General features: G+C 47.8%; 1 protein-coding gene and 1 long non-coding RNA gene across 2 annotated transcripts in view; one reads left to right on the top strand and one right to left on the bottom strand.

The window, feature by feature from the left end:
* Positions 1-20,249, bottom strand: part of LOC150014400 (uncharacterized) — a 32,305-nt gene that overhangs the window by 8,197 nt on the left and 3,859 nt on the right. The window lies entirely within an intron of this gene.
* Positions 325-14,897, top strand: CATSPER4 (cation channel sperm associated 4). The gene is made up of 11 exons (XM_090271407.1): positions 325-384; positions 491-586; positions 1,270-1,413; positions 4,443-4,544; positions 8,883-8,980; positions 9,151-9,271; positions 9,468-9,601; positions 12,240-12,414; positions 13,157-13,368; positions 13,700-13,865; positions 14,468-14,897. Exons 1-11 carry the CDS (start codon positions 325-327, stop codon positions 14,519-14,521), a joined length of 1,362 nt encoding a protein of 453 aa, XP_090127533.1. The 3' UTR covers positions 14,522-14,897.

The following is a 20,249-nucleotide window of genomic DNA, read 5'->3' on the forward strand; positions in this document are numbered from 1 at the left end:
CCTCCTTAGCCCAGTGTCATCTCCAGCTCCTGGATCCAGAGTAGGGACACACCCCTGTGTCTCCATCCAGATCGTGGAGGAGACCAGACCTGCTCCCATCAGCCTCTTGACTTCTGACCCCCAGCCAAGGTCCTTAGTATCCCTCACTTCCTCTGTATGGTACCAAGGGGGTTCAGTGGGAGGAGCTTCCCTGGGAATTGGAATCCCTGGGTAGAATGCAAATGGCTGGAGGTCACAGAGGCCTCTATGATATCACCACAAGGGGGAGCAAGACCACTTGGAATAAAGTTTCTTTGAGGAGTGGGAGGAAACTGAGCAACTACGATGGATAACTGGTGGCAGCAATGGGTGGACATCACCAATACCAAATCTCTGAATGTCATGGTAGGTGGGCCCTGCCTCGCTCCATCATTCAGTCTGGGCATCCCAGGGCTGGGTGGAGCACAGGAGGACTGTACTAGGTCCAGAGAGGTAAGGGCCACACTGATAGGCCCTCTCCTCACCCTTGCAGAGGTCCACTCAAGAGCACTACAACCGGCCAGAGGAGCAAGTGCTCATTGACCGCAGAGACATCACTAACAGAAAGGTAAGGATGGGGCTGGGCGGCATCCATCCTCACCCCTACAGTGACCCTTTTGCAGCTGCGCCCATGGGGCAACAGGCCTCATAATAACTCTGTCCCTTTTGCCTTCTAAATGTCCTTCCAGAGGACACTCCCTAGCAGTCATCCATGCAGTCACACCCTCATGATATGTTAGTAACTGCTTGTCAGTGCCACCCACAGGAACCTCTATATAATGACAGTCACCAACCCACCAGCAGAGACCCTAAAAGAGTCTCCCTTGCACCCTGGCTGATGTGGCTCAGTGGATTGAGCACCAGCCTGAGAACCAAAAAGTCACCGTTTTGATTCCCAGTCAGGGCGCATGCCTGGGTTGCAGGCCAGGTCCCCAGTAGGGGGGAGTTTGAGAGGCAATTGATAGATGTTTCTCTCCCTCTCTTTCTCCCTCCCTTCCCCTCTCTCTAAAAATAAGAAATAAAAATTAAAAAAAAAAAGAATCTCCCTTGCAATGACCCCCATAAAGACCCCCCAGCAGTGAGCCATTTAGTTAGGGACCTCAACACTGATACTCCATTCCATGATTCCTCTTAGGCCCCCTCCCCTGACAGTGGCCTCCCCAGGGAGCCCCCTTCACTGAGAGCAAACATCCAGGCAGAGGCCTCCTACGGTGATACCTGCCTGAAGGAAGGTCCCCCGCCCCCTCCCAGGATCCCTGGGACGTGCAGGAGTTCATTACTGGAATGTATGTCAAGCAGCTGCTCCGACACAGGGCCTTTCAGCTGCTGCTGGCCACGCTGCTGGCGGTCAACGCCATCACCATTGCACTCCGCACCAACTCCGTCCTCGGCCAGGTGGGACTCTAGCCTGACCTCTGCACCCGCTGATCTAATGGGGGCCCGGGTAAGGCACTTCCCTCTCTGTGTCTCAGGCTCTTCATCTGTCCGTGATGATTGGATTGGCTGCTCTTCACAGGGCCTGTTAGCTCTGACCTTCCAGGGGTCTAGAGATAAAGAAAGACATTATGGTACAGGGCGCTTTTGTACAAGAAGGACAGGAAAACTGGTGTGAGCAAAGACAGGCAAATGGGTGGGTGCCTTGTAGGGAAGGGTATCCTATTTTAATTAATAGTCACTGAGAGAGAATCACTCAGTGCTGGGCACTGTACTCAGTGCCAGGGTTCCAGGTAGGAACACAACAGACCCAGTTCTGTCTCAAACACAAACATGCCCTGATATAAATGCCTGAGTATCAAAGCACATGGGAACTCAGAGAAGGCATCAAACCTGATGGGTTGGGGAAGGCTTTCTGGAGAAAGGGACACTTAAGCTGAGAATAAAGAATAAGTAGAAGTTGGCCAGGCAGAGAGAGAGGGCAGAAGAAATAGTGTGTGTTCTCTGTGTGGAGTGCAGTATGACTTTGGCCTTATCCTCGATATTTTGCTTTCTTACAAGGAGTATACTACATACATGACTTGTGATATTTAAAATCAATGTTTTTTAAATGTCCAGTGTGTTGGCTGATGAGTTCAGGAAGGTGATCAGTGGCAGTGCCTTTAAGTTATGTTAAGAAGGGTGGCCGTTATCCTATGTCATTGGAAAGCCAGGAAGGGTTTAAAGCATGGAAGTGACATGACCAAGCACGTGTTTAGAAAACTTATACTGGCTGCTAGTGTCGGCCACGGAATGGAGAGTATCATGAATTGGAAGAAGTAGAGCAGGCAGGGCCATGTTGCAGAATTTCAGGTGAAAGGTTGTGGGTCTTGGGCCAGGACCATGGCGGTGGGTAGAAAGAGGCCACATGCACCTGGAGCTCCCTAGGAATTGGATCCATGGGCTTTCCAGATTGATTTTCATTATAGCAAACACTTAGTGAGCACTTACATGTGCTGCTTTGTTTAACATCTGTCACCCCCTCACCCACACAGAGAAAGGGAGGGCAAGAAGTTATGTTTCTGGCCTGAGCAGCTGTGGGGGGGATGGTGCTATTTGTTGGGAGATGGGGGCATAGAAGGATGAGTAGGTTTGGGGAGGGTGCTGAGTTCAGTTTGAGTGGTGTAGTGTCTGAGGTGCGCGTGCAACAGCCATACAAAAATGTCTAGTGGGGTTAGAGGTCAACTCTGAGATGCCACAGAGCACTGGGACGGAGGTGGTGACGTGAGTTGCCAGTCCCTGGGTGGATGACTGCTGAAGCTAAAGGAAGGGATGAGCTTGCCTGGAGACAGAGAACTGAGTGAGAAGAGATAGGCCAACACAGAGCTCTGGGGAAAGCCTACAGGTAAAGGAGGAGGAGGTACAAAGGGAGACTGAGGAGAAGGCGTGCCAGAGAAGTGGGAGGAAGTGGGAGGAAACCCAGGCGGGTGGGCTCTCAGGGGAGCAGGCACAACGGCAGTAAGGACTATGAAGCACCCCCTGGAAGTAGCTCTTGTGACCTTGATGAGAGGGGCCTCCGATCTGGTGGAGGCAGAATCCCAATGGCCAGAGTCTGGAGATTCAGTAGACTGGAGGGCAAATGGCACACATTGGCGGGTCAGGAGATCAGTTAAGAGTGCAGATACTAAAATTCTGATATATGATGACATAGTAGGATAAAAAAGAATGAAACAGGAATTTTCTGCGTATGTGGAGGGGATGGGAGAGAGAAAGAAAGAATTAGTTATATTGTAAAATGTATATTTCTCTTACTATGGGTCTCAATGGGTCCCAATTAAAAATGGTATAGGATATGTGTCCACGGAGGTCAAGTCCTAGAGGCTTGTGAATGCCAGACTGGTTTTGAACCTTACCCTGCAGGCCATAGGGAATCATGGAAGGCTTGTGGGTACATATGGCAACTCTGATTTATCCATGGATGCCCATGACTTGGAGAAGGCAAAACTATTTAGGAAGTTTTTTCTATAAATAGTAAGGAGGGCCTACTGCCTTTAGTGGCCAGTGGGATGGAACTGAGAGGATAGGAAACTCTTCCTTGTTGTTGGCAGTCATCCCTGGCCCATGATGCCCTGTAGGAATTTGGAACAGGCAGGGAGCCCATAACCTTTAACCTCCCATCTGGGTTTAAGAAGCTCTGCCAGCCGGTGGATGGGGGTAGGGTGGTAGCAAGGAGTGGGTAGCAGGAGGTCTCCATGAGTGGCAGCGAGCCTTGGGGCAGAGTCTGTTGGCCATGGAGGTGACAAAAGGGAGGAGTCCAGGTGACTTTGGTAACTGCCAGGGTAGAGTCAGGGGGCTGGGAGCTATTAATAGGGTCACAGAATATCATGGCATCACAGCTTCATGGGAGCTAAGGGAGTAGGATCCGGGTTGGGTGAAAGTGAGTTGGGGTTTAAACAGAACTCAATGTCACAGACTCATCCAACCCCAGCGCATCCTCCCAGGGAGTTTGGTCAGGCTGGCCTGCAGGATTCAGGGGCTGGGGCAGGAAGAGTGGTTGGGACAACCAGAGAAGAAAGATGGAACTTGCTGTCCTCCATCTCAGGAGCCGGGGCCTTTCCTCCTAATTCTGGAGCCAGTTCTGCATCTCTCCTGCCTCCGTTTTACAAATATCCTCACCCTAGAGGAGCAAAGGTTTGTAGTCAGACAACGATCTTTATTGCTAACTGTCTGACCTTGGGCACCTCTCGTTTCTCATCTATAAGATTGAGAATACAACCTACTTTGTAGGATGATGGTGATGGTGAAGCTCAATGATGCGTGGGTGATCTTGGCATGGTGCTTGGCACATACCTGCAGAGTGTGCTCTAAAGGAGCTACAAAGATGCTGAGGATGAAGAGCAGCAGGAATATGGGTCTTCCTTCCCCCCAGGACATTCTCTCCCCCTGGCCTCGCCCAGTCTCCCACTCCACTGACCTCTCTGTCCCTCTCTTTTTCTCTGTCTTCCATGTAGAAACACTATGAGTTGTTCTCTACCATAGATGACATTGTGCTGACCATCCTTATCTGTGAGGTTCTCCTTGGCTGGTTAAATGGCTTCTGGATTTTCTGGAAGGTGAGATCCTGGGCTCTCCCTGTCATTGCCCCTACATCTCCTTAGGAACTGCACCCCACCCACCCAGTCCCCAGCCCTGTGCTCCTGGCCCTGCAAACTGAGGGTGTGTGTGTGTGTGTGTATGTGTAAAAGAGAGACAGAGGAAGAGAGACTGATTACTTCTAAGATGTCTGATACAGTAACTTGTACTAGAAGTGCAGCCTCCCTGGGTTCCATCCCAGCTCGAGCCTTCTGCCATTCTGTGACCCCGGGAAAACCTTAATGTCCTTATATAAGAAATAAGATTGATAGCATTCATCTTAATTTACAGGGTTCAAGAGTGGGGCTCAACAAACTTTTTCTTTCTTTTAAATTTTTTTAACTTCTTTTTTTATTGTTGTTCTATTACAGTTGTCCCTTTTTTCCCCCATTGCTTTCCCCGGCTCCGCCCACCCCCTCTCCTCTCTCACAGTCAATCCCCACCCTGCTGTCCATGTCCATGGGTCATTTATACTAGTTCCTTAACCAGACCCTTCCCCCTCTTTCCCCACTTCTTCCGTTCCCCTCTTCCCTCTGGTCACTGTCAGTCTGTTTCTTGTTTCCATGCCTCTGGTTCTATTTTGCTCATTTGTTTGTTTTTCAACAAACTTTTTCTATAAAGGGCCAGATCAATATTTCAAGTTTTGTGGGCCACGCAGTCTCTGTTGCAAACACTCACCTCTGCTGTGGGAGCACAAAGCCGGGGACAGCATGTCGATGAATAAATATGGCTGTGCTCCAAATAACCTCACTCAGGGACATCGAGATTGGAATTTCATGTAATTTGCATGTGTCACCAAATAGTATTCTTTTGATTTTTTTTTTTTCACCAATCATTAAAAAATGTATAAAAACCATTCTTAGCATGAAGGTTTTACAAAAAAAAAAAAAAAAAAAAAAGAGCTGCTGGTCAGATTGGCCCCTGGCCTAGAGTTTGCCAACCCCGTTCTGGAGAGTATCAAGGAGCTGTGTGGGTGGAAATGGGTCTGAAAGTTACATTAAATAAAACAAAGACTCAAGCTCTTTGTTTGAATAGGACTTCTGGAATCAAGGGATTTCTGGAGCCAAGAGATTTATTTTACCTTTGGGCATGTTTGAAAAGAGGCTTTAAAGAAAGAAAGAAAAAAAAAAAACTATCCAAAAAACCTCATAAAAAGAAAATACCATTTAAATATAGTTACCAGGACAACCAATTAGAATTATAAGCTTTCCACGTTTAGAGGTTTCATTTCATAGAACACAGAATATAAAACCTAGAACAAAAATTCTGAAGTCTGGATGTCTTAAAGACTGCTTTGGGCAAACAACACTTGCAAGGATGCTTATTGACAGAGAAAAGAATAGGGCGGTTCGTATTTACATATCTCCACGCTTGAGAGGGGAGCAGGTACTAGTGCTTTATCAGAACAAGCTCTAGGATGCAGGCAGACATCTCTTTATGGAGAGAGAACATTCCTCCTTCACATCAGCCTGAGATTTCTTTCAGTAGCAGTTAGGGGCCTGCACTTTTCAAGGGTAAGCACAGACTTTCTCAGCACAGGAGACCTGAAGCAAGCATGAGGATCCTGTGTTCCTCCACACCACTCTGCTTGTCCCCTAAGTCAAGGTTTCTCAACCTCAGCACTACTGTATTGACATTTTGTCCTGGATAATTCTTTGTGGCAGGGACTATTCTATGTATTATAGGATGTTTAGCAGCATCTACCCATTCCTGCCATTAGCACCATCCTAGTTGTGAAATCCAAGAAATGTCCCCAGACATTATCAAATGTCCGCTGGAGGGCAAAATCACCCCTGGCTGAGATAATGTTCCAAACTCTAACCTTCCACGTGGGGCCAGGCTACCAGTGCCAAAGCCAGAGCTTGTTAGGAGTTGTTTTTGCCTCCTTCCCCACCCCCAGCCCATCCCCTGAGTCCTAGTACACAAAGCCTTCCTGCTTCCTGTTGCATGGGTGTGGGGGAGGGGGTGGTGAGAGGACCTAAAGGGAAAGATACAGGGAAGGGAGGAAAGTTCAGAAATTAACATCTCAAATATTACCCAGCCTCGTAGGTATCCCCAGTTTTGTCCCTAGCTCTCGCTTTATTTTTTTTTACCACTGTCACACGACTCCTTCCTCCTCCTCACCTCCACAGCCTATTAATCATTATATCCATTTGTTTGTTTTGTTTTATTTTTTCTTAATCCTCACATTTTTTTCATTGCTGTTAGAGAGGAAGGGTGGGAGAGAGAGAGAAAGAAACATTGTCGGTTCGATTCCCAGTGAGGGCACATGCCTGGGTTGCGGGCCAGGTCCCAGTTGGGGGTGTGCAAGAGGCAACCACACATTGATATTTCTCTCCCTGTCTTTTTCCCTCCCTTCCCCTCTCTCTAAAAATAAATAAATAAAAATCTTTAAAAAAATAAAGAAGGAAAGAAACATTGATGTGAGAGAGAAACATTGATCTGTTGCCTCCAATACATGCCCCGACTGGGAATTGAACCTATAACCTTTTGATGGACAGGACAACACTCCAACCAACTTAGCCACACCAGCCAGGTCTGCTACTCCTGTTTTAGCTCTTGTCTTATCTTTGCTCACCAGGATGTTGCTATGGCTTCCTGTGTCCCCACCTGCCATCAAAGTGATCTTCCCAAAGCATAAGCCAAAGTATCCTTGCTTATTTTTGCAGCTTCATCACTCCTGGCCTCACCCTTGGTGTTCCAACTGCACCAAACTGCTTGTAGTTGCATTCCCCAACACATACACACACACACTGCTGCTTCTCACCTCCTTGTCCTTGTCCGTGCTGACCCCTGTCTATGCAACCTCCCTTTCCCCTAATTCATTTGGTTTACTCCTACTTACAGCTTAAGATTCACTGAAATGTCTTCTCTTCCAGGAAGTCTTCCTGTCTCTCTCAGACTAGGTTAGGTGTTGCCCTGTGTCTCTCTAATACTATGTGTTTATCTCTCTCACTGGAGTTAAAATTTTACTGCCTGTCCACCTCCCTCAAAATAAAATAATTTGTGAGCCCAGTGGGGCAAAAATCCTGTATCTTCAGAATCTGGTTCAAGGTCTGTCATATAGTATGAGCTTAATACTGGGTGGGTAGAGGGATGGATCTGTAAACAAGCCAGCTTGTGTCTGCTTGTGTATGTGTAGGAGCAAGCATTCTGCATATGGGACACCAGGAGACCTTGGGTTTATTGAACTGCCCAAGAAATTTAACACTTTTTCCATTAAAAATGTTTTCTTTTTGAATATTTAATGCACATATGTATTGGTCAAAACTATATTGAAAAGTACATACAGAATTCTTGCTTTCATTCCTTTCTTTCATCCCTCTCTCCTACCCCCACCCCCTCTAGGTAATCTTTGTATATTTATAGTCTCTTGATTATCCTCTCAGTGTTTATTTTGCAGTCATAAGCGAACATGTATGTATTTGTAGTCCTCCCTTTTCTAACAATAACATGCTAAAAACAGTATTCTGCACTTTGCTTTTATCACTTAATGGATCCTGGCAAACATTCTATATCAGACATGGAGATCTTTCTCATTTTTCTTTTAATGGCTACACAATACTCCACTGAATGAATGTGTAATAGTTTATTCAACCAGGGTTTGTTTGCTGGACGCTTTGGTTGTTTCAATCTCATACAAATGTGATTTTGTACTTGTACCAGAGTTTGTGTGGGTCAGATGTCTACCAGTGAGATCGCTGCATCTTCTGTTTATTAGATAGAGCAAATTCCCCTCTTTGGTAATTGTGCTTGAATTTTTCATCCATGTGAGCTTCCTTCCCCAACCCCCACTCCTGGATAAGTTTGTGCCTTATTGGCAAAGGGCTTGAAAAAATGTCTCTCTCTTGTGCACTGAGAGCTAGTTTACCTCTGAACTAGCTACTGAAGCAGTGGTCCTTAATGTTTTTATTAGTATTTATTTTCATTTTATTATTAATTTGAGTGTGTGTCACACAAAGCCTGGAACATCCAAACACTCTCCTGTCATTTAACTATAGGGCAAGGCCATTTTCAGCAGTGCACTAGCCAGGGTGAGTGCTCAGATTAGGAACTAGCTGTATGTATGTGAGTCTCCACTGTGTGCCTCTGAGACTGAACTTGGCTGTTGACACATGCCTGAGACAGTGAGTGCATGCCTGTTGGGTGGCATGGTTTGGGGGCAACAGAATGAGTAACAGCAGTGGATGGCAGATGCCTGGCCCTGATGTGAGAGGAACATTGAGTCCTTGGGGTGTGGGGACAGCAGACCCAGGATGTCCCCATGGGCTGGGCCTAACAGACCCTGCTGGGGCTGGCCCGGCCCACCCCACCCCCAGGACGGTTGGAACATCCTCAACTTCCTTATCGTCTTTATCTTGCTCCTGGGGTTCTTCGTTAATGAACTCAATGCCATCCCTATCACCTACACCCTCAGGTGAGCTGGGACCTCTGGAGAAACCAGGGGCACCTGTCTGGATCCTGGGGAAGGGATGGGGAGTTATTACCAGCTGGGGATTAGTTCTGCCTGTCTGAGCAGGTAGGGTGGCAGTTAGGAGGAGGGGTCTGGGAAGGGCGGAGGGGCACCCCTGAGAGGCTCTGCCGCAGGGTGCTTCGTCTGGTGCATGTGTGCATGGCGGTGGAGCCGCTGGCCCGGATCATCCGCGTCATCCTGCAGTCGGTGCCTGACATGGCCAATATCATGGCTCTCATCCTCTTCTTCATGCTGGTCAGTGCCCTCCCCCACCCCTGGCCACTCCCCTTCCCTGAACAGGCCCTGGGTCATTGGGGTTACGGGGGTGTCTGGAGGAGAGAAGAGGCCTGTGGGCCTGAATCCCTGTGGTTCCCTTGGCAGTGTTCATTTGCATGTCCTGTCTTCAAGGCTCTTGGATGAAGTCAGGGCGTGCCTTTGGTCTCTCTGGCAGGTGTTCTCCGTGTTTGGGGTCACTCTCTTTGGTGCATTCGTGCCCATGCATTTCCAGAACACACCAGTTGCCCTGTACACCCTCTTCATCTGCATCACTCAGGATGGCTGGGTGACCATCTACAATGACTTTCAGTGAGTCCCCAGGGGCTTCTGGTCCCCCAGCCCAGCCAGGCAAGGCAGGGGCTGGGCTCCTGTGAAGCAAAATACAGAGTGGGGAGGGAAAAGGGCTCTGGATGGGAGTGGAGCTCCCAGGGCTGGGGATGAGGATGGCCCAACAGGAAGCGTGTGTCAGAGCTTTAAACTGGAGGAAAGGAGACCCTGGGGCTGAGGTATCTGGGTTTGTGGACTACAGGTAACCCCCCATATAACATGGTTGTTAGATTCCTAACAAATGCTGTGTTATGCAAATCCGTGTTATATGAAACAAAGAACTACAGTATTCCCTCACTTATCGCGGGTATTACGTTCTAGACCCCCCCGCGAAGTAAGAACCTTACATTTATTCTACACTCTTAAACCTACGTAACTTTAACAACAAACGTATACAGTACTGCAAAATTCCACGATATAGCAAAAAATCCGCGATAAATAATTAAATATAATATTTTTTTAAATCCCGCGATACAGTGAGGCAGCGATGTGAACTGCAATATAGAGAGGGACTACTACTGTAGTACAAAAAGGGAGGGGGGTAGGTTCCAAAAATTTAAAAAACATACTATTATATTTTTATAATTAAGAGAAATACTTTATTAAAGCAATTTTCACCAAAAGTATAACATATTAATATGAATTAAGTAATGCTTTCTTCGTCATCACTACTAAGCTCCATTAACCTAATGCATTTTCTTTTTGATGAGCTGTCCTCATCCTCTGAAATTTCTTCAGCATTATCTTGATTTCTATGCTCTACTTTTTGCAAAAAATACGTTATTTTAGATTGATTGCTTTTAGCTGAGAATCTTTATAAATTTTGTTATATGGTGCTAAGCACGTTTGAAATTCTCTCTTAAACTTTGTGCTCCTTTCAGTGCAAGGATCTTCATTTAAGAAATATGACTCTTAACTAATACTCCATGAACAAAATGGGTTTAAAATCTGATTAATTTTAAAGTTCTACTGGCAAATCTGATATGATGTATGTGCTTGAATGAAAAATTTTTAATGAGTTATCTTTTGCTCTTAAAAGCTTTTATCACATTCAGTATTGTATGGGGATTTCCCTAATTTCATGTTATACAGGAGTTTTCCCCAATTCTCTGCGTTAGAGCAAAACTGTGTTATAGAAGTACCGTGTTATATGGGGGATACCTGTACTTGCAGACTTGTCCACTTAAAACTCCACCCATTCGAAGTTCCACACAGACCTATTCATGCATATTTCGCCCATCATGCTAAACACCTGAGTAGCTCAGCATTGGGCAGTGGAGCTGTCTGGTTGCACTAGGGCTTCAGAGTACCCTCCCAGCCCACACTGGAGCTCACCAAACTGCCTGAACTTCTGGGGACATAGGGTCTCATTTCATTTATTCTTAGACGCGCTGCCCAAGGTCATGTCTGGCCATAGATGGCTGCCTGGGTCTGTTCTTTACCCCTTTCCCATTAAGTCTAAACCTTATTTGTTTCCAGTCCATTCCAGGGAGTTGGGTTCCCTGATTTCCTTTTATCCCCTTCATGTGACAGGAAAGCCCAGTTGGTAAAGGGTTTCTGCTGCCATTATCCATTATGATTTAGGTAGCGGAGAAACCATAGAATGTCCAATAAAGGTGGACTGGGCTTTTGAGTATTCCACCACACTAGCTGTGCAACCTGGAGCGAATTATTTTATCTCTTTCCTAAGCCTCAGTTTCCTCATCTGTCAATTGGAATTATAATACAATATTAACTATGTCATGGATTGCTGTGAGGATCAATAGAGAAAATCTGTATAAATCTCTTTGCATAGAGCCTGGCACAGCACACACACAGAAGACGACAGTAAGGGGAGGAACACTAGTATTTGAGGAAAAATGTATATATATTTTTTATACTCATCCGAGGACATGCTTATTGATTTCAGAGAGGAGAAGAGAAGGAGAGAGAGAGAGGGAGAGAAACATCCGTTGGTTGCCTCGCCTACAACCCCAACCGGGGACCGAACCCACAGTCTAGGCATGTGCCCTAACCATGAATTGAACCTGCGACCTTTCAGTTTATGGGACGATGCTCCAATCAACTTGAGCCACATGAGCTAGGGCTGGGAAAATATTTTATGGGAGATTTAAAACAGATATTAATAGTGGGTGGAATTTTTCCTGTATATATTCCTTCTGAACTTTCTGTAATGAGCTTGAATTACTTTTTATAATAAGAAAGAGTACGGCCAATGGTTTAAACTTGATAATGCTGACGAGCAAATCTCCACCTTGCAGGACTGAGGTGAGGGCCCCACTGTCTGGCAGTACAGCAGGTGCTCAGTAAAGAGCAGCGGCTGCCCTGACTGGTATAGCTCAGTGGGTTGGGTGTTATCCCACAAACATAAAGGTCACCAGTTCAGTTCCCAATCAGGGCACATGCTTGAGTTTTGGGCCAGGTCCCCAGGTGGGGGTGTGCGAGAGAGAACTGATCAATGTTTCTCCCTTCCCTCCTCTCTCTTTGAAAATAAATTTAAAAAATTTGTGACACTTAGAAGTAGGCATTAGATCTGCATAATAGCAGTGAGGCAACATAGGTAAGGACACTAAGCCCAAAGGGTCAGGGCAGTGACAGGGTCCCTGTCTGCCATCTCCAGGACAGAGACCAGGGACTACACAATGGAGATTGGGGGTGCCCTCTATTTTGCCACCTTCATCACCATTGGTGCCTTCATTGGCATCAACCTGTTCGTCGTTGTGGTGACCACCAACCTGGAGCTAATGATGAAGGCGGGAGAGCAGGAGCAACAGAATCAAATAAACTTCAGAGAGGTGAGATGGGGAGGGCAGAGGGAGGAGGGGAGTGTGTGCACGACTGCTGACCTGAGCGTATGTGTACGTATGTGTACTCGCACACCCGGATGCCTGGAGAAAGCCAAGCCTGGACCCAAAGGCAGCATTCCCCACCTTGAGTGCCAACTCACCAACTGGGGCTTTTGAGGGGCATGGATTTCCTAGATGTCTTGTTTCTATAGCAACTCAAAACTGAGCAGCTGGGTGACCTTAGGGATTTAACCAATCTAAGCCTCAATTTCTTCTGTAAAATGGGAATAAGGATAGTACTTACCTCATAGGGCTATTGTGAGAACTACACAGGTAAAAGGACAGTAGTTGGCACATACTAAGAACTCAATAAATGTTAGCTACAGTATTATTTATTCAGGGGTAGAACTTCCAAAAGGATCGGGAGGTGGAGGGTGTAGTACTTCTCAAAGTGTTGCGGGCTCTGGGCTGTGACTTGAGAGTAGATAGGGCTTTTGAAGTTTGCTGGGCAGGATTTTATTAAGAGTGAAATGGGGGTGGGAGCTAAGTTTTAAAAAGGGGTGAGAATTTCCAAAGAGGTGGAGGAAGGGCTTGTATATTGGAAGCTGAGCTCCCACAGCCAGGTAGGGAGACTAGGTCCATGAGAATCCTGGCGTCCTTCCTGAGACTCACCCTTCCTGAAGCCAGGTAGGGAGGGGCTAGGGAAGGGGGTGCCGGCTGAGCTATCCCCTCTCCATTTCCCCTCCCCTAGACATTCGACATGGAACAGTTTGGGAATAACGACCTTGCACTGGTGCACTGTGCAGAGGCCCGTTTGGAGATGTCCGGCCTTCCCCAGGAGCCACTTACAGGGGGTCCCATGTCAAACCTCTCAGAAAACACATGTGACAACTTTTGCTTGGTGCTGGAGGCAATACAGGAGAATTTGATGCAGTACAAAACGATCCGAGATGAACTCAACACGTAGGGCGCGTACTGGGGGTACCCCCGAGTCCTGTGAGTTAGGGCTGAGCGGAACCTCAGATTTTTCTGGCCTTATGTTCTCACCATTGTAGAATGTGGACCCTGAGGCCCAGAGAGGTTAAGTGATTTGCCCATGGTCCCCCAGCCTTTTGGAGGAGCTGGAATCCAGACCTCCCAGTTCCTCCCATCTCACACAAGCAGGCGCTTGCACGGCTTGGCCTGGGTCTCTAAGAGAGTGGAGGGAGGATGAAGCGGGTGGATTCCAAGGAATAGGTGGGAGGGCTACCTGCTTTATCCCCACCCTGGAACGCACTCACCCCTTCGCTCCCAGGATAGTGGAAGAGGTACGCTCCATCCGCTTCAACCAGGAGCAGGAGGAAGAAGTGATGCACAGACATTTCTCAAAGAGCTTGTTGATGGAGAGCAAGTCTTCCATGGACATCCGTGAGATGGCTAGCCAGCAAGACTTGCTCACTGCACTCATCCACAGAGAAAAGGTGCATCTTCCCTCTCTCACCCAATCTGTGCTCACTGTGCACCCCACCCAGCCCAGCCCAGCCCAGCCTCGCCTCTGCCACAGTAGTCAAGGTTTCTGTCTATTGCAGGTCCACCCACCCCACAGGCTCCCACGTACCCCCTCAGTCACTGCCTATCTGCTAATCGGGTTAGGTTCCACCTTTCCTTCTCTAAGAGACCATGCCCCCATACATGTTCTGCCCACTGGGCCACTTCTGACTCTAGAGCCCTCACAACTACCCTTTCTTAGTGAGGCCCACTGATGGCAAAGAACCCCTGGGCCCTGTTGAGGGTGCATAAGGGTAGCCTCCTTCTGAAGGAGGAAGTTTCTAGGGAGAAAAAGACACACCCACATTAGTTTCTGCTTCCCACACCATCTGACTGTGACAAAATGACCTGGAGCCTTGTGAATGTCCCCTGCCTGGGCTCCCAAGCTCAGAGAGGATACTAGGCAGGCTAGAGTTACAGATATGAAGGACTTCCCTGGGAGGCCTGACTGGGGCACCCTTGAAGCTGGAGGAAGGGAGGAAGGGAGCATCTGCCATTTTAGGGTATGGTATTGATAAGACCTCTCCGTTTGCAGGTTCAGGCATCTAACACAAGTATACTCCTCAACAAGCGCAAGAGTAGCCGCTGAGAGGGCAGAAGGAGAGCCACGGGGCCTGTGCACACACACCCAGCTGCTGCATCTTCCTGCATCCCTAGCATGGCTTGGCTAAGCCTGGCCTGAGCCCATCCTCTCCCTTACACCTGGGCAAATGCCTGGGGCTATGGAGGTGGCGGCATCTCTGGGCCTGTGCCTGTGAGCCCCAGGTCCAGAGGAGCCAGGATGAAGAAGGACGCCGGATAAGAGTGGAAGCCCTACAGCAAGGGGCTGCTGGCTAAGGCAGCCAGGATTTGGCCTAAGGAGGGCCATCCCTGACATCCTGCGCTGGCCAGGGCTAGATGGGGCCTAAGTGGGCCCAAGAACTAAGAGGAAAAACGTGAGGCCAGTAAGGCCAAGCATTTGTGTATTGACAATAAAGTTTTGTATTGGGATCAATGTGTCTGACTGGTGGATCTCCAAACCCTTGGGGCAACCTTGCCCCAAATTGGTGGGCAAGACAGATCTTGCCCCTCAAAAGCCTGACTGTCTGATGGGGAATCACTAACTACTCTTCAGAGCTTCCAGTCTAATGGGAGAGAGGATCTGCACCCTAAACATTTCTGACTTAATGGTAGAGATATAATCCCTGCCTTTAGCATCCTAAATTTTAGGGCTGAAAGTCTGGTCCCCTGCCTGTTGCAGGAGACAGCCCGATCCTCTCTGTCTGAAGGTGGAAGAGATTGGTCCTCACTCTGGGGGGCTCCAGTCTAACGAGGTCACCATTGGCCAAGTCATGCAGGTACAGGAAGCTCCATCCTGGGGCAATGGAGAATGGCTGGGCCAAGTGTGGGTCCTGGCAGGCTTGCTGGAGGAGAGGAGCACTGCAGCTTGCTGGAAGACAGCAGGAAGAGTTTGTGGGTCAGGTTAATGAAGTCTAGTGGGGAACTTGTGACCTGAGAGGTCTCTTTGGGACCTTCACACCCAACACCGTTGAGAGCCTCAACTGTTTCCAAAGCTAGGTAATGCAGAGTCTGAGAAAGCTGTGGCAGTTGTGGGTAATAGGAAGAGACGCATTGGAGAGCAGGATTCCAGTCCTCAATTTCCCAATTTGTGCAGTGGGGAGAGGATGAGATTGATCTCCAGCTCTAAAAGCAAATGGCCAGCTCTCAGCTCAGGAGTTGGGAGACCAATGAGATCAGCCACACTGCTGAGACCCAGGTTCCCTGGTGTTGGGTGGAGGGAAAGGCTGGCAGGCCCAGAGTTCTGCTCCGCTGTTCAGCAAAGACTGACAATCAGGGGACTTGGGGATATTCACCAATTTGAATGGGTGTCCCCAGAGGCCCACTCATTGCAGCTGATAGGAAACTCCACCCTCCATCCTCTTCCTATCAGCATTGGTTTCACCCCAGAGAGGCCCACTGGGGCCTGATGGGAAAAAGTCTGGCACCTGGGGATGCCGGTGGTATACTCAGCAGGCAGGTGAGAGGTGGCAACAGTGCCAGCAGTGCTTCATTCTCTTGGATCCACTGTCACTCCCCTGTTTGGGTCAGGATTGCTTCCCAGTGCCCTCCAGGATCATCACCAGCAGAGCTACAGGCAGCCAGTGGCTTTTGCTGCTGCTGCTATTTATTGGGGATGGAACCCTCAATCTGCCTGGTGAGCATCCACATACACCCTTTCCATCTATCCTTCCCTGGGGACCCTTACAGCCCCTCTTCTGGCTGGCCAGAGAGAAAGAAGGTGGTGGGAGATCAAGTAGTATCCCCAGGAAGGTCCTATAATGTGAGCACAGCCATCTCCCACCCCACCCTAAATTATCTAAAAGGTTTGGGTACCAATGAGTTTGGAGGCAGGAGCATGACAGAATGACCTCCAAGAAGCTTCAGGCTTTGTGCATCCATCCTCTTCCAGGATGCTATCTTTGTTTGTCTTCTTCCTCTATTTTGCCTGTCATCTCAGCTGTCTCCCTCGTTCTGTCTGTCCTTCCTATCTGGGCTGGGCCAATAGCCTGGGGTTCCAGCAGGCTAGTTTTCTCCACACTGGTCTAGAACTGATGGCCCAGAGGCTTGGACACCTGTTGCCCTCTCCCACCCTACTCCAGCAAAGAGCTCCACTGAGCCTGAGGTCAGAGTACAGCCCAAGATCCTGAGCTGCTAGGACAGTATGGAGGAAGATATTGGGAGGCGGCAGGAAATTGCATGTCTCATCACTCCGATGAGTCCATGGCTTTTTCCAGGAACAGTAGTATCCTTGGCAAAGAACCGAGGAAGTAGATAGCAATTTTGGTGAGAGGAACAGAAGGGGACAATTATTACCAATAGCCTGTTGAGCACCTAATTAATATATGCAAAGCATTGTGCTAGGGGCTTCGCATGCATTTTCTTATTCAATCCTTATGACCATCAGTGAGGTGGATACTATTATCATCCCTATGTTACTATTGAGGAAAATGAGGTTCAGAGACATGAAGTGATTTGTCTGCCATCACAGAACTGGGATTCTGTCACAGGTCTGACTTCAAAGCCCAGGTCACACTCCACTGCTTCTCAAAGGAGCTGCTGTGGGCATGAAACCTCAGTATCATAAAGAACGTCAGTCTCACTAAATCTATAACTGTAGCACACTTCCAATCAAAATCACAACTTAATAAGCAGATTGTAATGTAGATAAGGAAAAATGAAAGGCCAACAAAGCCAAGATAATTCTGAAGAACAAGATGGGAGAGTCACTCCACCAGATACTGAGATTTACATTAAAATAACAGCAACATAATGTGGTGCATGTGGTGCTGGTGCAGGGATAGACAAGAGTGAACCAATGGAATGCAAAAGAGGGCATGGAAATCAGTCTGGATACATAATGACAGGCAGCATGGCAAATCAGTGCAGAGAGGATGGACTTTTCCATAAGGAGGCAGGGACAACTGGTTAACCACATTGGAAAAAATAAAAACACATAAAATTAGATCCAGGGGGAACATCTCTCCCTGCAAACAAAAACTTAAACCCCCTGTAGCAATACATCTGTTCATTTCAGCCTGGACTTTTGTAGCAAATAGACCCATGGGTCACCAGAGTTTAGAGGGCTCCTCCAATTTTGAGCTCAAGTCCCTCACTGCACTGAAGGGGACGTGGAGGCACTGAGAGGGGTGGGGTCTTCCCCAAGATCACAGAGCAAGTCAGCATTAGAGCCAGGTCTGGAGCCTAGATCCCCCTACTCTCTCCATGTATCCTGGCTAGCTCTCGTGCCCGATTGTGACCTCTTATGTCTGCACAGGGCTAGAAGAAAGTTGGGTGTGGAAGGAGCAGGTGCCGGACAGGGGCAAGGCTGGAGACAAGGGTCAGTGCCTCTGCAGAGCTAGGTTGTGGGAATGATGAGACTATCACTTCGGTTGGGTCACCTCCAGTTTTTGGAATTAGACCTTTGACAACTGCCAAGAATGCAATGACAGGGCATCAGGTGATGGACCTATTTCTGTCCATTGCCCAGAGAAAAGAGGAAGGCTTCCAGGGGATCCAGCTCAGCAGGGCTGATTTGGGCCCTCTTCTCTAGAGAGAGTGAACAAAGCTGTATTTTTGTAGGCAGTGCAGCATGGTAGGGAAGACACTGGGCTCTGAGGTCCGATGGATCCCGTTTCAAATGCAGTGCCACCGTTCCTGGCTGTGTGACCTTCAATAGATGTCTCTACCTGTCTGAGCCTCAGTTTCTACATCTCATTAATAGAAATAATAGTCCTTACCTTAGATCAGTTGTGAAGATTCAATGAACCAATGCTCATTGGAGCAACACCTTACTCAGACAGGGTGAAAATTGAACAATGTCAAAACTATCCTTAGACCGCTTTTGCACTAAATAAAGTTGATGGCTTGCAATTAGGGGTCAGCTTGTACAAAAAAATTGTTTATCTTTAAATATTATAATCACATTCAATGCAATAGGAAACATATCAAAAGGCATCAAGAAATCAAAGACCAAATGTGATAACAGGTTTCTGTATTTTGCTGATTCTATCTCTAGAATAGTCATTAAGTAGAAGGAGACGTAGTTGCTTTCTCTAGTTAATTTGACCTCCCTGGCATGTATCGGCTGAGATCTATTAGCACAGAGCTGGCACATAAATAAATGAACACACCATAATGTAGTTGGTGTTAATGTTATGTTTATTGAATCTTCCAGTAAGGATACTTGGTAAGTGAGAACATCTGAGAACTCTGAATTGGCAGAGGGAGCAGGTGTGTTGGTTTCTTTTTGTTTGTTTGTTTTACAGGCAGTATAGCAACTTAGGGGTGTGAGTCAGGTCCAAAACCTCCACGCCTAAGGAAACTACAATGTGTTCAGATGCATCCTCAGCTCTCTCCAACATTAAGAGAGACAAGATCCCTACAATTCCACTTAACACTTCAGTAACAACCAAGAGGGCAGCAATGGTTGAGCCCCAGGGGCATACGACACCAGCTACAATTTCAACTTCACCACCAGCCTACAGCTCTGCTGGGTCCACTGAGCAGGGTACCCCAATGCATAACCCTCATGAGAAGATATTACATGCAACTAACTTCACAACCTCCAAGGGCACAACACTGTCAAATTCCATGATGACTCCTACATTGAAGGACCAGGGAAGGACAGCCTTCTCCAGCACTTCAGAGGAGACCTCAAAACAAAATCAGGGATCTTCAACTGCAGCCCCATTAGCAGCAAGCCCCACAGTGAATGTATTGGAAACATCAATGTCCACTGACTCTCAGAAGTCATCCACCATCACAGCTCCAACAGCTTTAAGCACACCGCACAATGACGTTACATCACCAGTGTCCATGGCAACCACTATCTCTAAGTCAGCTATAACAATATCACCAACAGCATTTAACAAAATCACTGATATGAAAGGATTTCTGCCCATGACAACCAGTGCAGTTATCCACACCACTTCACTAAAATTCACCATCACAACCGTTCTTGGGACAACCATGTCTGGGACTCAGGTAGAGGAAACCACGGCTGCACCCCCAACACCAACAATAGCCCCCACGATGAGCATGCTGTCTGAAACACATCAGAGCATCGCCACACAGACACCTTTCTATGCAGTGGAATTAGCGCCAAGTGCGGGTACGACAATGGCCCAGTCACCGGAGACAACAGCTGTTCATTCCACAGCCCTTATCCCCAGCTCCTCAGGGACAACAAAATCCTCTGCCATGACTGGGGCCAGTCAAGCTTCCCCTAAATGCACCCAGAGCAGTAGTTCCAGAGCAGGAGCCTGTGCTTCAGATGAGTACCCAGATAGCAAGGGAGTCGGTATGTACGATAACGGCTCCTATGCCCACTCAGGTAAGTCGGAGGAACTCACGTCAGTACAGCAAAGAAGGAGGGGGGCAGAGTGGACACTATACACTGAAGGCCCAGAGGACACGGGAGGGTGCGTGAGGTTTGGTCAGACATTGGCATCTAAAGAGTCCATCCAGGTAGAGGTGCTCTCTAGTGGGAAGACAGATAGCTCAGCCTGAGTGCTTAATAAATTAGGATTGCTATAGCAAAATGCATACACTGGTTGGCTTATAAATAAAAGAAATTTATTTGTCACAGTTCCAGAGGCTGGAAGTCTACGGTCAAGGCACCAGCACATTTGGTGTCTGGTGAGCCCGTGTCCTGGTTCATAGACAGCTGCCTTCTCTCAGGATGGGAAGGGCAAACAAACTCTCCCGGGCCCCTTTTATAAGGACACTAATCCCATTATGAAGGCTCCACCCTCACTACCTCATCACCTCCTAATTCT

The sequence above is a fragment of the Furipterus horrens genome, unplaced genomic scaffold, assembly GCF_987537825.1.
Source record: "Furipterus horrens unplaced genomic scaffold, mFurHor1.1.pri manual_scaffold_3, whole genome shotgun sequence".
Lineage (NCBI taxonomy): Eukaryota > Metazoa > Chordata > Mammalia > Chiroptera > Furipteridae > Furipterus > Furipterus horrens.